The sequence below is a fragment of the Capra hircus genome, chromosome 2 (assembly GCF_001704415.2).
Source record: "Capra hircus breed San Clemente chromosome 2, ASM170441v1, whole genome shotgun sequence".
Taxonomy (NCBI): domain Eukaryota; kingdom Metazoa; phylum Chordata; class Mammalia; order Artiodactyla; family Bovidae; genus Capra; species Capra hircus.
In genome coordinates, this window is record NC_030809.1 from 5,006,725 (window position 1) to 5,025,360 (window position 18,636).

The 18,636-nt window shown below is 59.9% G+C and overlaps 1 protein-coding gene across 1 annotated transcript in view; it reads right to left on the reverse strand.

Annotated features, from left to right (window-relative positions):
* The window catches only part of HSPG2 (heparan sulfate proteoglycan 2), a 75,284-nt gene that overhangs the window by 17,723 nt on the left and 38,925 nt on the right, over positions 1–18,636 (reverse strand). Inside the window, exons 38-70 of the mRNA XM_018066238.1 lie at positions 17,853–17,980; positions 17,645–17,731; positions 16,522–16,580; positions 16,164–16,328; positions 15,896–16,006; positions 13,810–13,910; positions 13,538–13,718; positions 12,318–12,443; positions 12,001–12,153; positions 11,775–11,917; positions 11,361–11,496; positions 11,122–11,270; positions 10,748–10,898; positions 9,854–10,023; positions 9,611–9,752; positions 9,023–9,174; positions 8,740–8,875; positions 8,489–8,640; positions 7,412–7,547; positions 7,110–7,261; positions 6,267–6,405; positions 6,021–6,172; positions 5,325–5,460; positions 5,055–5,206; positions 4,722–4,860; positions 3,979–4,130; positions 3,611–3,758; positions 2,381–2,532; positions 1,714–1,855; positions 1,255–1,406; positions 723–864; positions 494–634; positions 38–172 (exon numbers count right to left, since the gene is read on the reverse strand). Of these exons, the coding sequence (XP_017921727.1) occupies positions 38–172; positions 494–634; positions 723–864; positions 1,255–1,406; positions 1,714–1,855; positions 2,381–2,532; positions 3,611–3,758; positions 3,979–4,130; positions 4,722–4,860; positions 5,055–5,206; positions 5,325–5,460; positions 6,021–6,172; positions 6,267–6,405; positions 7,110–7,261; positions 7,412–7,547; positions 8,489–8,640; positions 8,740–8,875; positions 9,023–9,174; positions 9,611–9,752; positions 9,854–10,023; positions 10,748–10,898; positions 11,122–11,270; positions 11,361–11,496; positions 11,775–11,917; positions 12,001–12,153; positions 12,318–12,443; positions 13,538–13,718; positions 13,810–13,910; positions 15,896–16,006; positions 16,164–16,328; positions 16,522–16,580; positions 17,645–17,731; positions 17,853–17,980 (4,612 nt within the window). The remainder of the gene's footprint in view (positions 1–37; positions 173–493; positions 635–722; positions 865–1,254; positions 1,407–1,713; positions 1,856–2,380; positions 2,533–3,610; positions 3,759–3,978; positions 4,131–4,721; positions 4,861–5,054; positions 5,207–5,324; positions 5,461–6,020; positions 6,173–6,266; positions 6,406–7,109; positions 7,262–7,411; positions 7,548–8,488; positions 8,641–8,739; positions 8,876–9,022; positions 9,175–9,610; positions 9,753–9,853; positions 10,024–10,747; positions 10,899–11,121; positions 11,271–11,360; positions 11,497–11,774; positions 11,918–12,000; positions 12,154–12,317; positions 12,444–13,537; positions 13,719–13,809; positions 13,911–15,895; positions 16,007–16,163; positions 16,329–16,521; positions 16,581–17,644; positions 17,732–17,852; positions 17,981–18,636) is intronic.

Below are 18,636 nucleotides of genomic sequence, written 5' to 3' on the forward strand. Positions count from 1 at the left end.
GGCGGGAATCGGGGCTGGAAACGGGGAAGGCCCTCACCGTGCACACTGAGGTTCACGACACTCTGGGCCACGCCGTAGGCATTGGAGGCCACGCAGCGGTAGGCCCCGTGGTTGCTGGGCCGGGCGCCCACGATGGTGATGATGGAGCCATTGGGGCTGATGCGGACATTGTCTGGCATCAGGGAGGGTACGGTCAGTGACGGTGTCCTCCTGCCTGGGAGCTGCCAGGAGGCTCACCAGCGCCCCATGCCCCGACCCCTCGGGTCTGGGTGTATCCAGCTCACGAGGTCACAGATGGCCGATGAAGATGGAGACACTTCTGGGTCCAGTCCTGTCCCCATCCACATCGGGACACCCAGACCCCAGGGTGAAGGGCTTTACCCAGGGTCACACAGTGAGTTTGGTGCCAGGGTCACCTCCGCCCAGCCTCCAGTGGTGGCCACCGTGCATTCATACCCAACTTCAGCAACCCCCTGCACCCAGTCCGGCTCACCTTGCAGCTCCTGGTTCCGAGTCTTCCACTCAAGGCTGATGGGGGCTGCCCCGTCATGGATGAGGCACGTGAAGCTGGCATCTTGGCCGTGCTGCACGGTGCTGCTGGGCGGGTCGATGGAGATCACAGGGCTCCTAAGACCTGGGGGGCAGAGGGCTGGGCTGGGCAGGGCTGTGTGGGTTCCAGGGTCTCGCCGCCTCCCCTGGCCTGCGGCGTTTGCCTCACTCACGGTAGGAGGACCCTGCACTGGGTGGAACAGTGACGGTGAAGGAGGCTTCCTGCTCAGACCCTGAGCCGCCAACCACGCGGCACACATATTCTCCAGAGTCAGTCTGGGAGACGTGGTGGAGCCGTAGCCGGGAGCCATGGGTCTGTCGGAACGAGGAGGAGTGGCCATCATGCCAAAGCACTCGGAACAGGGCAAGCCCCCGAGCCCAGCCGTGCCAGCGTGTAAAGAGTTCTCCCTTGGGTCTCAGGAGCTCAGAGCTCCAGCTGAGGGTGGTTCACAGATGCCTACAAGCCCAACATATCCCCTTTGTAGAGGGGGAAACTGGCTTAGGAGATGATTCAGCAGCAGAGCCAGGAGAATAACCCAGGTCTCTTGACTGTCCGGCTGGTGACAACTCCTTGCACGAAAGTATTTGATCCCCTGCGGTCCCCAGGCAGGCCGGGGTTTGTACGGAGAAGGTCGGGGAGGCAGAAGGTAACTGCAGGTCCAACCTGGCCCGCTCTGGATTCCTCCCCATCCAGGGCCCCCGTACCTGGTGCCGGGCGGGCAGGCTGCCCCCGCGCTTGTGCCACGTGACCTGGGCGTGGGCCTGCCCGGGGACCACACAGTTCAGATCGAGGGTCTGCCCCTCGGTCACGTGGGAGGAGGAGGCCTCAATGTGGATGGGCTGGGCGAGTCCTGGGGCTGTGGACACAATGGGCGGTGGGTGAGAAAGCTGAGGCTCTGGGGGTGCAGGCAGATGCCGAAGGCAGGGGGCAGTGGGCTCCAGCTGGTGCTCCTTGGAGGTGCACTTGCTTCAGAGCAGCTGGCATGGCTGAGGGCCACTGACTTAATAAGAGTCTCGGTGCCTTGGGGGCCGGGGTGCCACGTGAGACCTTGGTCCCCAGTGGCTGGGGACCTTTCTGGATCCAAGGGCTAAAGCAGGAGGAACAAGGCCAGGAAGGGGCCCCAAGCCTGTGCCCCAGCACCACCCGTGGCTCCTGTCGCTCACCAGGAATGGGACTTGGGCTGGAAGCCTCGATGTTGACCAGGACGGAAGCCTCCAGGGTGCCTGAGCTGCTGGACACTTGGCAGGAGTATTCACCAGAGTCGGCGGGGGACACGTAGTTCAGCCTCAGCAGCGGGCCGTGGACCTGGCCAGGGTGGGGAGAGTGAACTTGGCGGGGGTGGGGGATGCTGGTGGCCCAGCCCTGACACCCGTCCCGCAGAACCACCACGGGCCACTGCGGAGGCGGTCTCCTGCCAAAGGCGACCCCTGCTGACATTAGACGCTGCGGAGGATGTCTACTATTACATTTTTCCTGGCAGGAGAAAGCAGTGTCTTGAGTGAGAGTGTCCTTTTCTGTTTCTTTGTTTTTGTTTTTTAAAATTTGGCCGTACTCTGCAGCATGTTGGATCTTAGTTCCCCAGCCAGGGATTGAGCCCATTCCGCCTGCATTGGAGTCTTAACCACTGGGGAAGTCCAAGAGGTGTCATTTCCTAATTCATGCCAAGGTTCTGGGCAGCCCTTGATATGAAGGGTTTAGCCCAACCATGTTCAGCTTGCCCTTGACCCCCTGACTCCTGAAGCCTTGAATGCACAGGGGCCACCTTTCCTCCTGGGCAGGGGGCAGAGCAGGGAGGGGATGCCTGCACCCTGCTTTCTCCAGACTCCATACCTGGTGCCGAGCAGGGAGGCTGCCTCCACGCCTGTGCCAGGTGACCTGGGCATGGGCCTGGCCAGGCACCACGCATTTCAGATCCAGGGTCTGCCCTTCAGCCACGTGGGAAGAGGAGGTCTCGATGCGGATGGGTGGGGCTCCGCCCGGGGCTGGCCCACAGGAAGAAGTCAGTGAGCTGGGGCTCTGTGCACCCTCAGCCCCTGCCCCTGGGTGCCCAGGTGTTCAGAGGCTATGCAGACGACAGTCCTGATTGCCCCCCTTCCCGTTCCCCTGAGGCCTGGAGCAGCTGGGTTAGCCAGGGGCACAGAGGCGCCTCATTCTCTAGACGATGGCCCAGCATCTCCTGAGCTCACATCATCGCTGGCGGCCGGGGCTCAGGGCCGGGGCCCTCCACACGGATCACTAATGTTTCCTGGACTTACATACTATGTGGCTAAGAACCCAGACTCTAGGCCCACACTGCCTGAGTCCAAGACCCAGCCCTGCCATTTGTCAGCTGTGGAACCTTTGGAAAGCTATTAAAAAAACCTAGACGAACAAACAAACAAACAAACAAAAAAGCCTTTCCATGAGGCAGTTTCCCCATCTGTAAAACAGAGAGAGCCATCATACCAACCTCAAACGTTTACTGTGAGGGTGGAATGAGTTCCTATGTGTAGACATACCAGGGCCCACCACCTAATAAGCGTGTATCACGGTCATCACTTAGCAGCTCGGGCACTATTATCATGAATCCTCTCACAGCCACACACTGCCTGTGCGGTTAATTCCTCTCCATTTTCCTCTTTAAGTGAGTCACTGAAGATGACCCTTAAATACACAGCCCCATTATAGGCAATGATTTCTGCGCAATTATGACAGGTCTGATGTGTTGCTGTTTTTTGTCTAGTACACCACCATCGATATAAAAGATTTTTATCAGGGTGCCACTTAAAACCACCCTCTCTGACCCCAGAGGTGCAAGTTGCAGCCTTTTAAGGAACGCATGTCATTGTCGCAAGGGCTCTACCAGCCCCACTTGACGGATGCGGAAAGGGACACACAGGAGTCCCTCGTGCAACACTGCGGAGTGTGGACAGAGTCCTGGGGCTCGAGCCACACGAGCCAGACTCTTAGCTCCGTGTTCTCAGCCCCCTGGGGACAAAACCCGTTCGCTCTCACTCCCGACCTTGGTCCCCTCCTCTCCTCCCTCCTCCAGCCTCCCAGCCCCACCGCAGGGATCCTCACCGGGGACGACAACGGTGCCAGAGCCAGAAGCTTCAATGGTGACCAGGACGGAGGCTTCCAGAGGCCCAGAGCCAAGGGCCACGCGACACACATACTCGCCTGAGTCGGCCGGGGACACCCGGTGCAGCCGCAGCCGTGAGCCGTGGGTCTGAGGGGCCACGACGTGGGAGAGCAGAAGTGAGGTGACGTGGAGGATCAGCCCTTGGAGGCTGGGGCCCAGGGTTCAGCCTCTGACCCAGGCAGGCCCCGCGTCCCACGGGGGGCTCCCAGGTCTCCTTCCTGGGCAGGGTGTGAGGGACAGGCCCCAAGCCGGGGTGCCCACGTCCAGCAGCCCTCCTACTAGGTCCTGACCCCACTCACGCCCCCACCTGGTGGTGAGCCGGGAGGCTGCCTCCACGCCTGTGCCACGTGACCTGTGCGTGGGCCTGGCCAGGGACCACGCAGTTCAGATCCAGGGTCTGCCCTTCAGCCACGTGGGAAGACGACGACTCAATCCTGATGGGCATGGTCCCGCCGGGGCCTGGGGGCGCAGAGACAGAGAGCCGGGGCTTTGGTCCTAAGTCGTGTTTGGGAGCCTCAACTGCAGAAACTGCCACTGCCCCCCAGGGCGGAACGCTAGCTAACACTTGCCCCCCAGGCAGGAACGCTAGCTGACACTTATTACGCACTTACAGGATGCCAGGCACTGTTCGAAGTGCTTTCTGTGCATTATTAACTCAGGTCAGCCTCACAGAATTCACCGACTTCCTGCAGTGATGGGAGTGTTTACCACGCACTAGACCCACTAATGTAGTAGCAGCTGCCAGCCAGTGCAACTCCTGTGCACTTGGTTATTGAAACACGAAGGCCAAGCGTGGCTAGTGGCCACTGTACGGGACAGCTCTCTGAGGCGGAAATGACCCATATCTCTGCTTCACTGACAAGGGTCCTGAAGCCGAGAGGGGAGTCTCTCCCTCAAGGTCCTCAGTGGTGCTGGCAGGATGTGAGCCCAGGTTTCTTTCTGGGGAGCTCACCACCTCGTCTGAGAGCCCTGACTACAGAGCCTTTCCTCCCCAGGAAATACGGGTACCAGCATCTCCCGCCCCCTTCCTGGGTCGCTCACGGGACTCACCAGAGGGGCCACCAGTGCCGGGGGAGACTGAGACCACAATGGAGGCCTCCAGGGCATCGATGTTGTTGTTGGCCCGGCACACATACTCGCCCGAATCTGCCACTGACATCTGGTGCAGCCTTAGGCGGGAGCCGTGGGCCTGGGGGTGCAGAGATGGAGGGGGTTGAGGGGCTGAGGGGTCACCGGCTGGCTCAGGCCTCCTCCATCAGACTGGCTGAGGCCACCCTCTGTCTTGCCCCAGCAGGAGGAAGGACCAGCAGCTAATACTTTGGGCCGCTTGTCCTAGCGGCGGTCCTCGAGCTGCCCACCCCATGGCCGGGCTCCACTCCATACCTGGTGTCGAGCGGGAAGGCTGCCCCCACGCTTGTACCACGTGATGGTGGCCTGGGGCTGCCCAGCGACCACGCAGTTCAGATCCAGGGTCTGCCCTTCGACCACCGTGGGGGATGAGGACTCGATCCTGATTGGCGGGGAGACACTGGGCACTGGGGACGGAGAGGAATGGGCCACACAGCCGCAGTCAGACGTCAGTGACCAGTGCCAGGACCTCACCGCCTCCCCCGGCACCCGCTCGCCTGACCCCCTGCCCTCAGCAGTGCTCACCGTGGGAGGAGTCACCGCCCTGGATGGTGACGATGAGCGAGGTCTCCTGGGAGCCGGCACCGTTACTGACATGACACACGTACTCACCCGAGTCTGCGGGTGTCACCTGGGGGATCCGAAGCCTGGAGCCCACGATCTAAGGCGGAGCAGATATCAGTGGGTTGGGGCGTGGCCCCTCCACCTCTCCCAGACTCTGGCAGCCCCACCCTGGTCTCCTGAACTCTGTCAATGGCCTTTCTGAGCTTCTGGGCTGGGTGCATGGTGCCTCCAGCCTTTGTACTATTTCTCGGCCGTCACCCCTCCGGCAAGCCTGCCGAGGCCCTCCGTGGGGACTCTCCCTGCAGGGCTATCACGTGGCACACCTGTCTTCCCCTTTTAGTCTTTGAGCTACCCGAGGGCATGCCTGGTCTCGTCCCCTTAGAATTCTCAGTGGCGGAAGTGGGACGCGGCCTGGAGCAGGTTCTCAGGGAAGGGCCAGGAGGAAGCGAATCACAGAATGTTCTGTACAGACTCATGCAGGCCAGTGGGACTCCTCTCTGTGTCCCCAGCACTGGCCAGGGCCCCTCTAGCAAGAACGCTCGCTGTATGTTGAATGACTGAATGAGCACAGAGGGGGCTCTGCGGAGCTCCTCCCGGTTCCCGTGGGAGCCGGCCACACCCCCTGGCATGGACCCTCCCCCTTCGCTGGCTCCATACCTGGTGCCGGCTTGGGAGGCTGCCTCCACGCTTGTACCAGGTGATGGTATGGGGGGCTTGGCTGGCCACCAGGCAGTTGAGGTCCAGGGTGCGCCCGTTGGCCAGGGATTCAGAGGAGGACTCAATGCGGACGGGGTACACCACGTTCTGGTCTGAGAGTGGGGAGAGAGGAGAGTCACGGTGTGGGAGCCAGCGAGGGTGGAGCGGCCCCTCCCAGCCTGTTTGCGGTGACCCTGAGACACTCACAGCGGATGGGGCCACGGCGCTGCTGGATAGTGACGAGGACTGAGGCTTCCTGGGTGCCTGAGCCGCTGACCACGCGGCACACGTACTCCCCAGAGTCCGCTGGCGTCATCTGGGGCAGCCGCAGCCTGGAGCCATGCACCTGGGAGGCCGGGTGGGTTCAGAGCTGCACTTGGGGCTCACAGTTCAGCCTCCCTTCCCCGGCCTCCCCACCCAGCCTGATAGAGCCTGAGGGAAGCTCTTCTGGGAAGAACCAGCATTCAGGACCCTTCAATGCCTTTGACGGGGTTTTGGGACTGCGTCTAGTGGGAGGAAGTAGAGGATCAGCATTTGTGGATCTCCAATGGAGCAGGTGGATTCCCTAATGGTTGAGTTGGTAAAGAATCTGCCTGCAATGCAGGAGACCCTGGTTCGATTCCTGGGTTGGGAAGATCCGCTGGAGAAGGGATAGGCTACCCACTCCAGCATTCTTGGGCTTCCCTTGTGGCTCAGCTGGTAAAGAATCTGCCTGCAGTGTGGGAGACCTGGGTTCAATCCCTGGGTTGGGAAGATCCCCTGGAGAAGGGAAAGGCTACCCACTCTAGTATTCTGGTCTGGAGAGTTCCACGGACTGTAAAGTCCATGGGGTCGCAAAGAGTCGGACACGACTGAGCAACTTTCACTTTCACTTTCACTATGGAGCAGGTGAGCTAGGCAGTGTGAGCCCATTTGACAGATGAGGACACTAAGGCTCGGGGAAGTCAAAGGACTGGCCAGGCGAGATGGCAGAGCAATATCTGAACTCAAAGCTCCTCAGTCTCAAGGGTCCTTCAGGCCCCCCTCCCCACTTAGCTCCCCGCCTCCTACCTGGTGCTGGGAGGGAAGGCTGCCCCCACGCTTGTGCCACGTGACCTGGGCGTGGGGCTGCCCAGAAACCAGGCAGTTCAGATCCAGGGTCTGTCCTTCAGCCACGTGTGAGGAGGATGACTCGATCCGGACCGGGGGGGTGACCCCCAGCACTGGGGACAGAGGGCAGAGAGTGAATCCCCAGCTGGGAGGAGGTGGGGAGGGGAGGGGAGGGTGTGAGTGGAGGTAGGGTCTGCTGGTCTCTGGGGTCCTGCCTTTGCTGGAGTGGGGAGCCTACCCCCCGGAACCCCCACACCACTCACCAGGCACAGAGTCTGCAGGCTCAATCCTGACCAGGACAGAGGACTCCAGGGGCACTGAACCGACAACCACCCGGCACACGTACTCGCCTGAGTCGGCCGGAGATACCTGGTACAGTCTCAGGAGGGAGCCGTGGGTCTGGCCAGAATGGAGGTGGGGTCAGAGGAGGCCCTCTCGGGATCCTCGCACTGATCACCTGCAGCCCTGCCTCACTCTGAGCCTGAGAACTGACGTTTAACTCCATCCTGCTCAGAGGTGGAGAAGTGGCTGCCTCAGGACCAGGTGTGGTCAGCAGAAGCCATGGGGAACTGAGCAAACACTAGCAGCACACTTCATCAACTTCTGGACACATTTAAAATTTAAAAAGTAGGATGGAGCTGGTAACATGCATATTACTTTCGCTTTATTATTATTTTTGGGTTTCACCGTGTGGCCTATGGAATCCTAGCTCTCCAACCAGGACTGAAACCAGGCCGTTGGCAGTGAAAACACAGAGTCCCAACCACTGGACCGCCAGGGAATTCCCTAGACACTTTTATGCCTCTGAAATTGATATGCATCTAATAGCGAATTACAATTACAAATGGCAGGGTTTTCTTCTCTTTTTTTTTTTAACCTCAGAGGTACATAAAATTACGGTGCATCTTACAATCAGCGGCATCCTAAAGTCTATAAAATATATCAATACCAACAGCTAATGACATTACACTAATAACAGTTCGTAGAACTTTCAGTGAGCCAGAACTCTGAGCACTTTGCATGCAAATTAGTTCACTTCATCCTTAAGATAACTCTGTAAGGTTGGTACGATCATTACCGTTTTACAGATGCTGAAAATATGCTACAGAGAGATTAAGTGATTTGCCCATACGACTAGGTGGGGGAAGCGGCAGTCACACTCACACTTGGGCTGACCCGTCAGAGCGTATGGGTTCTGAGCATTGCATCACACACCTGTGCAGAGGGGTCCAGGGCCTCTCTGTTCCAGAGGAGCCTCCTGCTCTCCCACCCCTGACCTCCACTCCCCAGGGGCCTCCCTCCCATCCCCTTCTCGGCCTGTCCATCCTCCAGTCCTGTACCTGGTGCTGGGCGGGCAGGCTGCCCCCGCGCTTATGCCACGTGACCTGGGCGTGGGCCTGCCCAGGGACCACGCAGTTTAGATCCAGGGTCTGCCCTTCGGCCACATGGGAGGAAGAGGGCTCGATGCGGATGGGCTGGGTGCCACCAGGAGCTGGGGGAGCAGACGGTCACTCGGTCAGTCCAGGCCTCTGGAGCGGCCCTGGCCTTTCCCTCTTTTCCCTTCAAGCCCAGGCCGGCTGGCCCCACTCACGGTAGGCGAAGTTGGCGCCCTGGTTCTTGGTGACCTTGACTGTGATGGAGGCCTCCACGCCGTTGCTGGCCCTGCAGACATACTCGCCTGCGTCCGCCGGGGAGGCCTGGAAGACGTACAAGCGGGAGCCACGCACCTGGACAGACGCGGGCAAGGGTGTGAGTGAGGGGCTTCCCAGAGCCCGGGGGGCGTCCCGTACCCTGTTCCTCTGAGCTCAGCTCCCTCCGCACCCTCTGCTGCGTAGCCCTGGCTGGCCCCCTCCCACCTTTCTGCCCCTGGGTACCTGGTGCCGGGCCGGGAGGGTGCCCCCACGTTTGTACCACGTGACCGGGGCGTGGGCCTGGCCCGCCACCACGCAGTTCAGGTCCAGGGTCTGCCCCTCGGCCACCGTGGGGGACGAGGACTCGATCCTGACGGGCGGGACGGGTCCCGGGGCTGCGGGAAGAGGGGGCAGGTCGTAGATGCCTCCCAGGAGAGACAGCAAGAACCGTCCACCCTGGAGCCGGCTCGGCCTGGTGGGTTTAGAGTTAGAGGCCTCCTGGCCTTGAGGTCCTCAGCAAAGCAGCCTTGGGAGGGGGCTAGGGCAAGAACCCAGGCTTACAGAGGGGTGTGAGGAAGAGGGAGGGAGGGAGGGATGAGGATAACTGAGGCTGGGAGAGAGGCAGGGGTGGGGATGCGCGTGAGTAGGCCAGATGGAACAATGATGCGAAGATGGCGGGTTATTCAGGAACGCAGAGGCCGCCTGGGCCGGGCCCCGTGGCCAGCCCCAGCGTGGGCCTCCCAGCCCCGATCTCCACATCAGCAACAGAAGTCACGAGCCCTTGGGAAGGCCCTCGGGCCCCTGCCAGCCTGTTACTGACTGTCCACTCACCAGGGATGGTGCCGGCATCGGAGGCCTCGATGGAGACCAGGACGGAAGTCTCAAGGGGCCCAGAGCCCAGGACGACACGGCACACGTACTCTCCCGAGTCGGCTGGGGACACCTGGTGCAGCCGCAGCAGCGAGCCGTGGGTCTGAACACAACCAGGGAAGGTCAGGAGGGGGCTGGAGCCGCTCTGTCCAGCCCCTCCTGCAGGCTGGCCCTGGGCCGGCGGGGGGCGGTGGGCTGCTTTACCTGGTGCCGGGCGGGGAGGCTGCCGCCACGTTTGTACCACGTGACCTGGGCGTGGGCCTGCCCGGGGACCACGCAGTTCAGATCCAGCGTCTGCCCTTCAGCCACGTGAGAGGAGGAGGGCTCGATGCGGACGGGCTGGGTACCGCCTGGAGCTGGGGCTCCACCGGGAGCTGGGGCGCAGAGGAGCTGGTCAGTGGCCAGGGCTCCTGAGCTCCCCCTTCCCCACCCTGTAGCCCTGGGGTCTGACCAGGCCTGAGCTCAGGAGGATGGATGGGAGGCCTGGGGGCTGGGACCACACTGGCAGGGCCAGCTGGACCCTTCTTTCCCCTCTCTGACCTTCAACCCACCGTTCCAGTCCCATCTGCCTGCCCACCTAGACCTTGGCCCGTGACGAGCTGCTCTGGCTCTCAGGGAACCAGAGTCCTTTAGCACCCCGGGTGGGGTGGGCCACAGGCTGCCGGCGATCACTCCCCAGCCCTTTCTTCAGAGTGTGTGCTGTGCACTCGCAGTGTGCTAGGGGGTGCTGTCCCCATTTCACACATGAGGAGCCCGAGGCCCCCAGAGGCACAGTAACCAGTCCAAGGCTGGCTGAACCAGGACTGCTGGGACTCGAACCCAGGTCAACCTGACTCCCAGCTCAGAGCTCAACCCTGACTCTGCTGCCTACTGCCGAATTCCGGAAACAGTACCCTCCCCATGGGGTCTCTGTAAGTCAGGTCAACCTGTCTCTACTCTCAGACCCCTCATCTCTCCTCGCGGGGAAGGAGGGGATCGGAGCCTGCTGGGAGCGCCTCTCCCTGTCTGGATAGCACCAAAGAGACCCCCGGGCGCCATCCTCGGGAACACAGGGGAGGCCGGAGGGCTCAGCCCTCGCCCAGCCCCTCCGCTCCTCACCTGGGGTGTAGCCGGGGCCTGGATGGCGGCTGTGGAGGACAGAGACGATGATGGAGGCCTCCTTGGGGCCTGAACCGTTCTCCACTCGGCACACATATTCTCCAGAATCGGCTGGTGAAACCTGGGGCAGACGCAGCCGGGAGCCGTGCACCTGGGCCAGGTAAGGACAGAGGTTTGCGAGGATGCTCCCATCCTTGCAAACCCGGGGCTCTGGTCGCCACAGCCTCTGCACCTGGCTCCGCCCGGGATTGCCCCACAAAGGGGGCTGCAGAGAGAGGGGAATAAGGGCGGGCCCTGCTCGTGCAGAGAGCCTCTGGGGGCATGATGGACCACTCCCCGGGGGCTCCCGCCACAGGGCTCAGGGACCCTCATACCTGGGCGTGGGGAGGCAGGCTGCCCCCTCGCTTGTACCATGTGATCTGGCTGTGGGCCAGCCCTGCCACCACGCAGTTGAGGTCCAGGGTCTGTCCTTCGGTCACAGAAGGTGAAGAGGACTCAATCCTGACTGGTGGGGTGGTGGCACCTAAGATGGGAGGCAGGGTTGGTGGGGGATTGAGGCAACCTCGGGGGAGTCCCGGCTCCCGACTCCTCCAAGCCTCTGGAGGCCCCGCACCTGGAAGGACGACCACTTGAATCCGGGCCTGGGCGGTGCCCGCGGGGCTGGTGGCCACACAGAGGTAGAAGCCGGCGTCGGCGGCCGTGATGGCAGGGATAAGAAGCGTGGCAATGTCTGTGCGCTCTGCGCGGGCCTGCCATACAGGGAGAAGGGGTCAAAGGCAGCCTGGCATGGGCTGGCGAGGGAGGGCAGGCAGAAGCGTACAGGCCAGCTCAGAGCCAGGACTGGGGCCCCAGGTGGGCACCCAGGCAGCAAAGCAGAAGGCTGACAGCTGCCCCCCTGCCAGGATGCCCAGAGCGGGAATTCTGAGCAGGGCACCCTCTAGGAACTGGAGGGAACTGGAGGAGGAGAGGGGAGGGGCAGAGGGCAGGTGCTGGGACTTGGCTGAGCTGGCCGGGCAGGTACCCTCACCTGTGGGGGGAGGCTGCCCCCTTCCTTCCTCCAGGTGATGGTGGCACTAGGCACCCCCGCGGCCCTGCAGTACAGCCTGACGGTGCGGCCTTCATGTACCTGGGTCCTCTCTGGGCTCACCTGGACCCTGGGCCCGCTGCCCCCTGAAGACAGAGCTCTGTGAGAGCACCTCCCCAGGGCCACCAGGGCCACCCCCCACCCTCCGCGCTCAGCCCAGTCCTCTCACCGTGCACGTGGAGCACGGCCCTGGCCACGTGCTGCCCGGCGCTGCTGTGTGCGCGGCACAGGTACTGGCCTTGATCCGAGGCCTCAACGGCTGGCAGGCGCAGGATGCCACGATGCACCTGGGCTTTCTGAGGGAGCTGGCCACCAGGGCCCCCTGACAGCGGGGAGGCAGGTCAGTACCCGCTGGGACGGGCATTGCTGGGGCCCCCCACGCCGTGCGCCGAGAGGTTGAGGTCCACCTCCTAGCGTCCCGCCCCCTGGCACCCCGCCACATCCAGGAGAGCCAGGCTGTGACAGTTGTACCCGCCACGGCCTCACCTGTCCACTCAAGGCTGGGCGTGGGGTGCCCCGTGGCACTGCAGCGGAACTCGGCCATCTGGCCTGGCTGCACTGTGAGCTGCGGCGGGTGGATGGAGACCACGGGGGCGGACGGTGCGGCCGAGGCTGAGGAGCGAGGAGACAGCGTGTGGGGTCAGGGAGGGGCGGGACCTGCACCGACAGCCTCCTCGCTGCTCCCTTTGCTTCCACTCCAGCCCTTCATGGCCATTTGTCCACACAGCAGGCAGAGGGAGTCTCTAAATTGTCAGTCAGTGGGAGAGATTTCCCTGGTGGTTGCGGGGGTTAGGACTCTGCACTTTCACTGCTGAGGCTGTGGGTTCGATCTCTGGTCGAGGAACTAAGATCTCCACATGCCTCTTGGCCCAAAAAAACCAACACCCGAACATAAAACAGAAGCAGTATTGTAACAAATTCAATAAAGACTTCAAAAAAATGTTAAAAAACATAAATGTCATCGGCGGTAGGGGTGGGGGGAACTTCCTTGGCGATCCAGTGGTTAGGACTCTGCACTTTCACTGCTGAGGGTGTGGGTTCGATTCCCGGTCAGGGAACTAAGATCCCACAAGCTGCACACGTGGCCAAAAAATATAAAAAATGTCAATGGGATCTTTTTACTTGCCCACTGATGGCCAGTTCGTGGCTTTCAGAACAAAAACATCTGAATCCCCTGCTGTGTCTCACTGAGTGCACTCATCTCTGCCCATATCTTCAGGTTCCTCACCCACCCTTCCACGCTGGCCTCGCCTTCCCTCAAACAGCACGCTCCTGCCTCAGGGCCCTTGCACATGCTGCTTCCGCTGTGAGCTCTTGCTTGGCTGAACACCATCTCTTCCCTTCAGGTCTCAGCTGAGATGTCAGTTCCTCCAGGGGGCTGTCCCTGACGACCCCATGTAGAAGAGCTCTCACCTCAGGCCCACCCCAAGCCTCACTTTCCTTTCACTCCACTCACATCCCAGCACCGGTGTGATTTTGTTGTTTGTCCACTGTTTCCAGACTCAGTGTCTCCCTACAGAACACGGAGGGCGGGAGGGCAGAGATACTGCTTGTCTAACCCCCCAACCCCATTTCTTCTGAGGTTAGGACCTGCCGCACTTCCGGTTCAGAAGCTGTCAGCTGAATGGAGAGACGCTCACGGGTCCTGGAGAGTGTGGAGGAAGGGGCAGGGGCGGGTGGGTCGGGCACGGGCATGAGCGGTGTACCTTGCACGTGCAGCGTGGCTGTGCCCTGGTCCATGGCGAACATATTGGAGCCGGTGCACACGTACGTGCCCGCGTCACTGGGCTGTACGTCGCGAATGGTCAGGATACCGTTGAAATCCATGGCGCGGCTTGGCAGTTTCCCATTATGCAGGCGGGTCCACACCAGGGTATAAGCCGGAGACTGCAGGTGGGGGAGGCCAGGGAGATGGGCGTGGGGCTCAGAGACCCCAGGAGACAGACCCTCGCCAATGCCCACTCCCCGCCCTGCCCACCTTGCTCTTGGCCGTGCAGATGAAGGTGACGTCGGTTCCGGGGCGCACGCTCTGGCTGCGTTGCTCCTCCACCGTGACCGTGATGGGTTTGCCGGGAGCCTCTGTTGGGGCGGGAGTTTCCCCGGGGAGCTGGGTGCTGGCCAGGCCCCTGTCCTGGGTCCACTTTCCCTCTCTCTCTCTCCATCACCCCAGTCTGGCTTAGCTTCCATTCCACTCCCTGACACCTCCCTCCCTCCTCCTGGCTCAAACCCATCATCTCCTTTCTCCCCGCGGGCACCGAGCACCCATCAGGCTGTGGCCAGAGAACATCCCACAGAGCTCCCCTTGGCTCCAGTTCATCAACAGACCACATATGAGCACTTAACAATTCACACTTCACCCGAGCGAGGCTCCTCTCTCTGGTGTGAGTTTCTATCCTCCTAAACGACCATTTCACACCTCCTCCCAACTTCTCCACCCTCCAGAGTCCTCCTTCCACTTCCGTGGCTTCAACTCAGCTTCTGGAGAGAACTGAAATGACTAGTCAGGAATTTTCCACGATCCCCAATCTCCCCACCTCTCTCTTCCCTGTCCCTGAAGGGCGAGCCTTCTCCCCACCTCTAGCCCACCCTCCACTCCCCTTCCTGAGTGCTGGAGCCCCTCCCGAGGACCCCCTCGCCCAGCCGTGCCCTCTCTGGCTCCCTCCCCGTGGGATCATCCCACTCCACAGACAAATGTGTTCTAGAATTTTCCATATCTGAAAATGACCCCCTGACCCCACAAGCGCCCCCCCCAACCCCCGCCCAGCTCCTGCCCTACTTCTTGCCCTCTGTTCAAAGGCAAGACTCTTGAAGCAGTTGTCTGCTGGTTGCCTCCCCATCCATTCTTTGCCTCACTCCAATCCGGTTTCTCCCCCTTCTCTTCACTGCAAACCGCTCCTGTCAAAGCATCAGCTCAGGGTTATTTCTCTGCTTGGAGCTGACCTCCTGGGAGCTTCTGGCGAGGGGGCTACTCTCTCCAGGAAGCCGTTTCCACCAACTTCCAGCCATCCCCTCCCCCAGCCTCCTCCTGTCTGCAGGCTGTGCCTACTTGCTCTCTCCTCTACCTGACAAGCTCAAGTTGGGGCTCCCCAGGGCTCTGTCCTGGGTGATACCCTGCCCCACCCCTGTACCCACAGTTCCCAAATTCATTTCTCTGCCCAGGGCCTCTTTGCTGAGCCCCAGATTCGCAGCTCCAGAATGCCCACCTCACGTACACACTTCAGTGTTTCCCCAAACACCTCAAACTTTTAACAGGGCTAAAACCAAACTCGTGGTTCCCTGGGACCTGCTGGTGGCAGGGGTTGCACACACCCTGGCGTCCCGTGCACACGCCCTGGCGCGGTCACTTCTGCGCCCGCCTGCCTGAATTGTGCAGCAGCTGCGTTTCTTTGCAGGAGGGTTTCTCAGGTCACTGTGCCTACCCACAGGGTGGGACAGAATGCAGCGGCCTCAGTGCTCCTGGAACAGGCCCCAGTCAGTGACTGATGGCAGCTGGTGCACACATACCCCAGCTCCCTTGGCCCTGGGGCAGTGGGTGGGTGCTGGGGCACGGTGAGGGGACTCCAAGGAGCTGGCTTTACTCTGGAGCTCCCTGATGCTGCGCCAGCTGTGTTCAGCAACACCTGCTCTAGGTGATAACGTGCTCCGTGATGACATGTGCTTTCCTGGGTGCCCTCTTCTCAGTTTCATTTCATTTCCCAAATAAACTACACGCACACAAACCTTTGTCTCAGTCTCTGCTTTTGGGGGCAGCTCGAATGAAGAACCTCTGCTGTTGGAGCCTCTCTCATCTTGGTAAATGGAGCCCTGTGTGCCCAGCTGCTGGAATCCAGACCCTTGGGCATCTTCCTAGACTTTTCTTCTCTCTCGGTATCAAGTCCTGCCAGTTCTGCCTGTATCAGTTCTACCATGTTGACACCATCATCTCTTCCCATCTTTCTGGCCAGTGTCCTCGGCCAGGAAACCACTGTCCCCCTCTGGCCGATGAATGCACCAGCGGCTTGGGTCTGCAGTGTGCAGCCCGGCCCAGGACAGGCAGTGCTGGGGACAGGGGACGAGGAACTCACCAGTGACCAGCAGCTCTGCCCGGCTGGTGTTGGCATGATGGAGATTCCGACAGGTGCAAATATAGACTCCAGCATCCGAGGGCTGGACGCTGGGGAAGTGCAGCTCTGAGCCTGGTGGCAAGGTGGGGGGTGGGGGCTCATCAGTGAAGATGCAACCCTTCGCCGACCCAGTCCTGCGTGAGGGTCCCTACAGGATCTCAGTAGGGTAGGTGCAGGTCTATGTGTCCCTGTCCACCGGGGTGGCCGAGGGGCCTGGGGCCATGCGTACCTTGATGTCGCTGCTGGGTGCTGCTGGGCAAGGGCCTCCCATCTTCACGAGACCAGTAGAAGTAGTGGGGTGGGCTCCCGCTGACCTGGCACCGCAGGGAGTGGGGGCCACCTTGGGGTACTACGCTCCGAGCTGGATGGACCTGCACCACCAGCGGGGCTTGGTCTGCTGGGAGAGGGACAGGGGAGGCCACTCAGGCGGGAGGCCCCCAGCAGGCACCACTGTCCCAAATCTCCCTGCCCTCCCAAAGACTGGCACACCCTGCCCCCACCCTGCTCCCCAGACCGAGTATCTCTCAGACGCCCCGGGTCCCCTGCCATGCCCATCACCTTTGATCCAAGACCACAGTCCCACTTACCCTGCGGCAGGCACCGCCCCCCTGGCACATTGGGATTACCCACATATCCTGGGGCACACCTGTAAGGAGGGACAAGGACAGGCTGTGCCAGGCCTCAGGGGTTCCAGTGCCTCCTGGCCGACCTGGGGAGCCAGCTCTCTGCCCACTACAGGGTGAGGAGGCTCAGAGCTCAGGAAGGATTTTCAGAGACCAAAAAGGCCCCAGCGCAGAGCCTCTGTGCTGAGAAAATGGAGCCGGGGTGGGGGTGGGGGCGAAAGGTCAGCAGGTTGGAGTCAGGGAAATATTCATTCAACAACATTTATGTCCATGGGGTCACAAAGAGTTGGACACGACTGAGTGACTAACACACACACACACACACACACGCTAAGCAATGTTATGGATGCACAACAGCAAACATGATAAAATCCTTGCTCTTAAGGAACCACATAAATGAAAGTGAGGGACATGTATGGGGGCTGGAGGGGCATGGTGGGAGAGGGGCACTCGTCCAGCCTTGAGAATCAGGATGCTTCCCAGAGGACGAGACTCCTGGGCTGTTCTATTCCCTTGGAGCAGACTATTAGCCAGCAGAGAACTTATCCCCGTTTGTAACTATTTATTTGCAGGATTGCCCACTATCTTGTCTCCCATTACAGTCAGGAGACTCTATAAGGGTTGGGACTGAATCTGTTTTGCTCATCGCTTTCTTTCCAACACGTTTCTACACTGCACGGCACAGAGTAGAGTCTCAATAAAAACGCACTGAACAATGGAATACAGCTGAGCCTTGAAGGCCAAACAGGAGTTAGCCAGGATGGGGGCGGGGGTCAGTATGTGGATGGAGAACGATCCATGAAGAGCAAAACAGCACAGCTAAAGACTGGACATGCAGGAGCCAAGAAGGGACACCCAGCTAGAGCACAGAGTTAGGTGTCAGAAGTGGGATGAGCCTGGTGAGTGATAAAGCTACCACCTAAGGAGCTTGGGCTGGCCCCAAGGGCACTGGGGAATCTTGGCAGGGTTTTGGGCAGGGGAGGGACCTGATCCTGGTAGGGACCTTTCTGAGCAACATCATCCAGGACTCTCAGCTAGGAGTTTACCCCACACCCCGCTCCCTGCCTCCCTCCTACAGCAAACTTACTGCTCACAGTACTGGCCAGTGTAGCCAGATTCGCAGGCTGTGCAGCGGTACCCTCCAGCTCCCAGGCTTTCACAGGTGCGGGAAAACCTGCGGTAGGAGGCGAAGCTCAGGCTCTGGAACACCCACCCCCTCCCCTGTTCCCCCCACTTTCACACAAGAGTCAGTGCAATGCCCTCCACTCCCTTGGGCCTTGAGCAAGGGCACCCACATGTTCTCTGGGTTGGTCAGCGGGCAGCCGCAGGGCTGGCAGTCCTCGGGTGTTCCGGCCGTGGCATCTCCGTAGTGGCCAGGGGCACACTGCTCACAGAACTCCCCGGCCGCGTTGTGCTGGCATTGCTGCAAGGCGCAAGGATGTCAGCCACTTGCTATTTGGAAAAATTTACCCCAAATCATATGATCTGGCAATCCCTTGATCTGGAAATTCCACATTCGTGAGCTTATCTTAAAGAAATAATGAGGGAGGGGCACAATGAATTCACTACAGGATGTTCCATTCATCTCAGCGGTGGGTTAAAAGCACAATGCTGGAAACACACCAAGAAAAAAAGAACCGAGAAAATTAAAAAAGGAAATTCCATCCAAAAAGCTATCAAAAAGGATACTGATTGCATTTCTTACATTTTTTTCTATCTAAATACCTGTAATATCATAGGAAAGTACCCACTTGGGTGTATGGGGGCAGTTTTGGAAATAAGCACTTAATTGTTAAAAATGTGTGTGCATTTTATGTTTTCCTCCAAAGAGATTTATTTTTTTTTAATTAATGTAGCATAATCCTCATTCGATATTTAGTTGGTGGTTCTGTCAACCACCTGGTCCTTGACCACGTATCCTGGAGGGCTATACATATAGCACTCTGAAAAGTTCAGGTATAAAAAATATTGAAATATTGAAAGATGTCAAGCAGTGAAAAAAAGTTGATCATGAAACACAGTGATCCTGGGCTTATTTGCAAAATGAAAGGTATATTAATCTGTGTAAATATGTGCCCA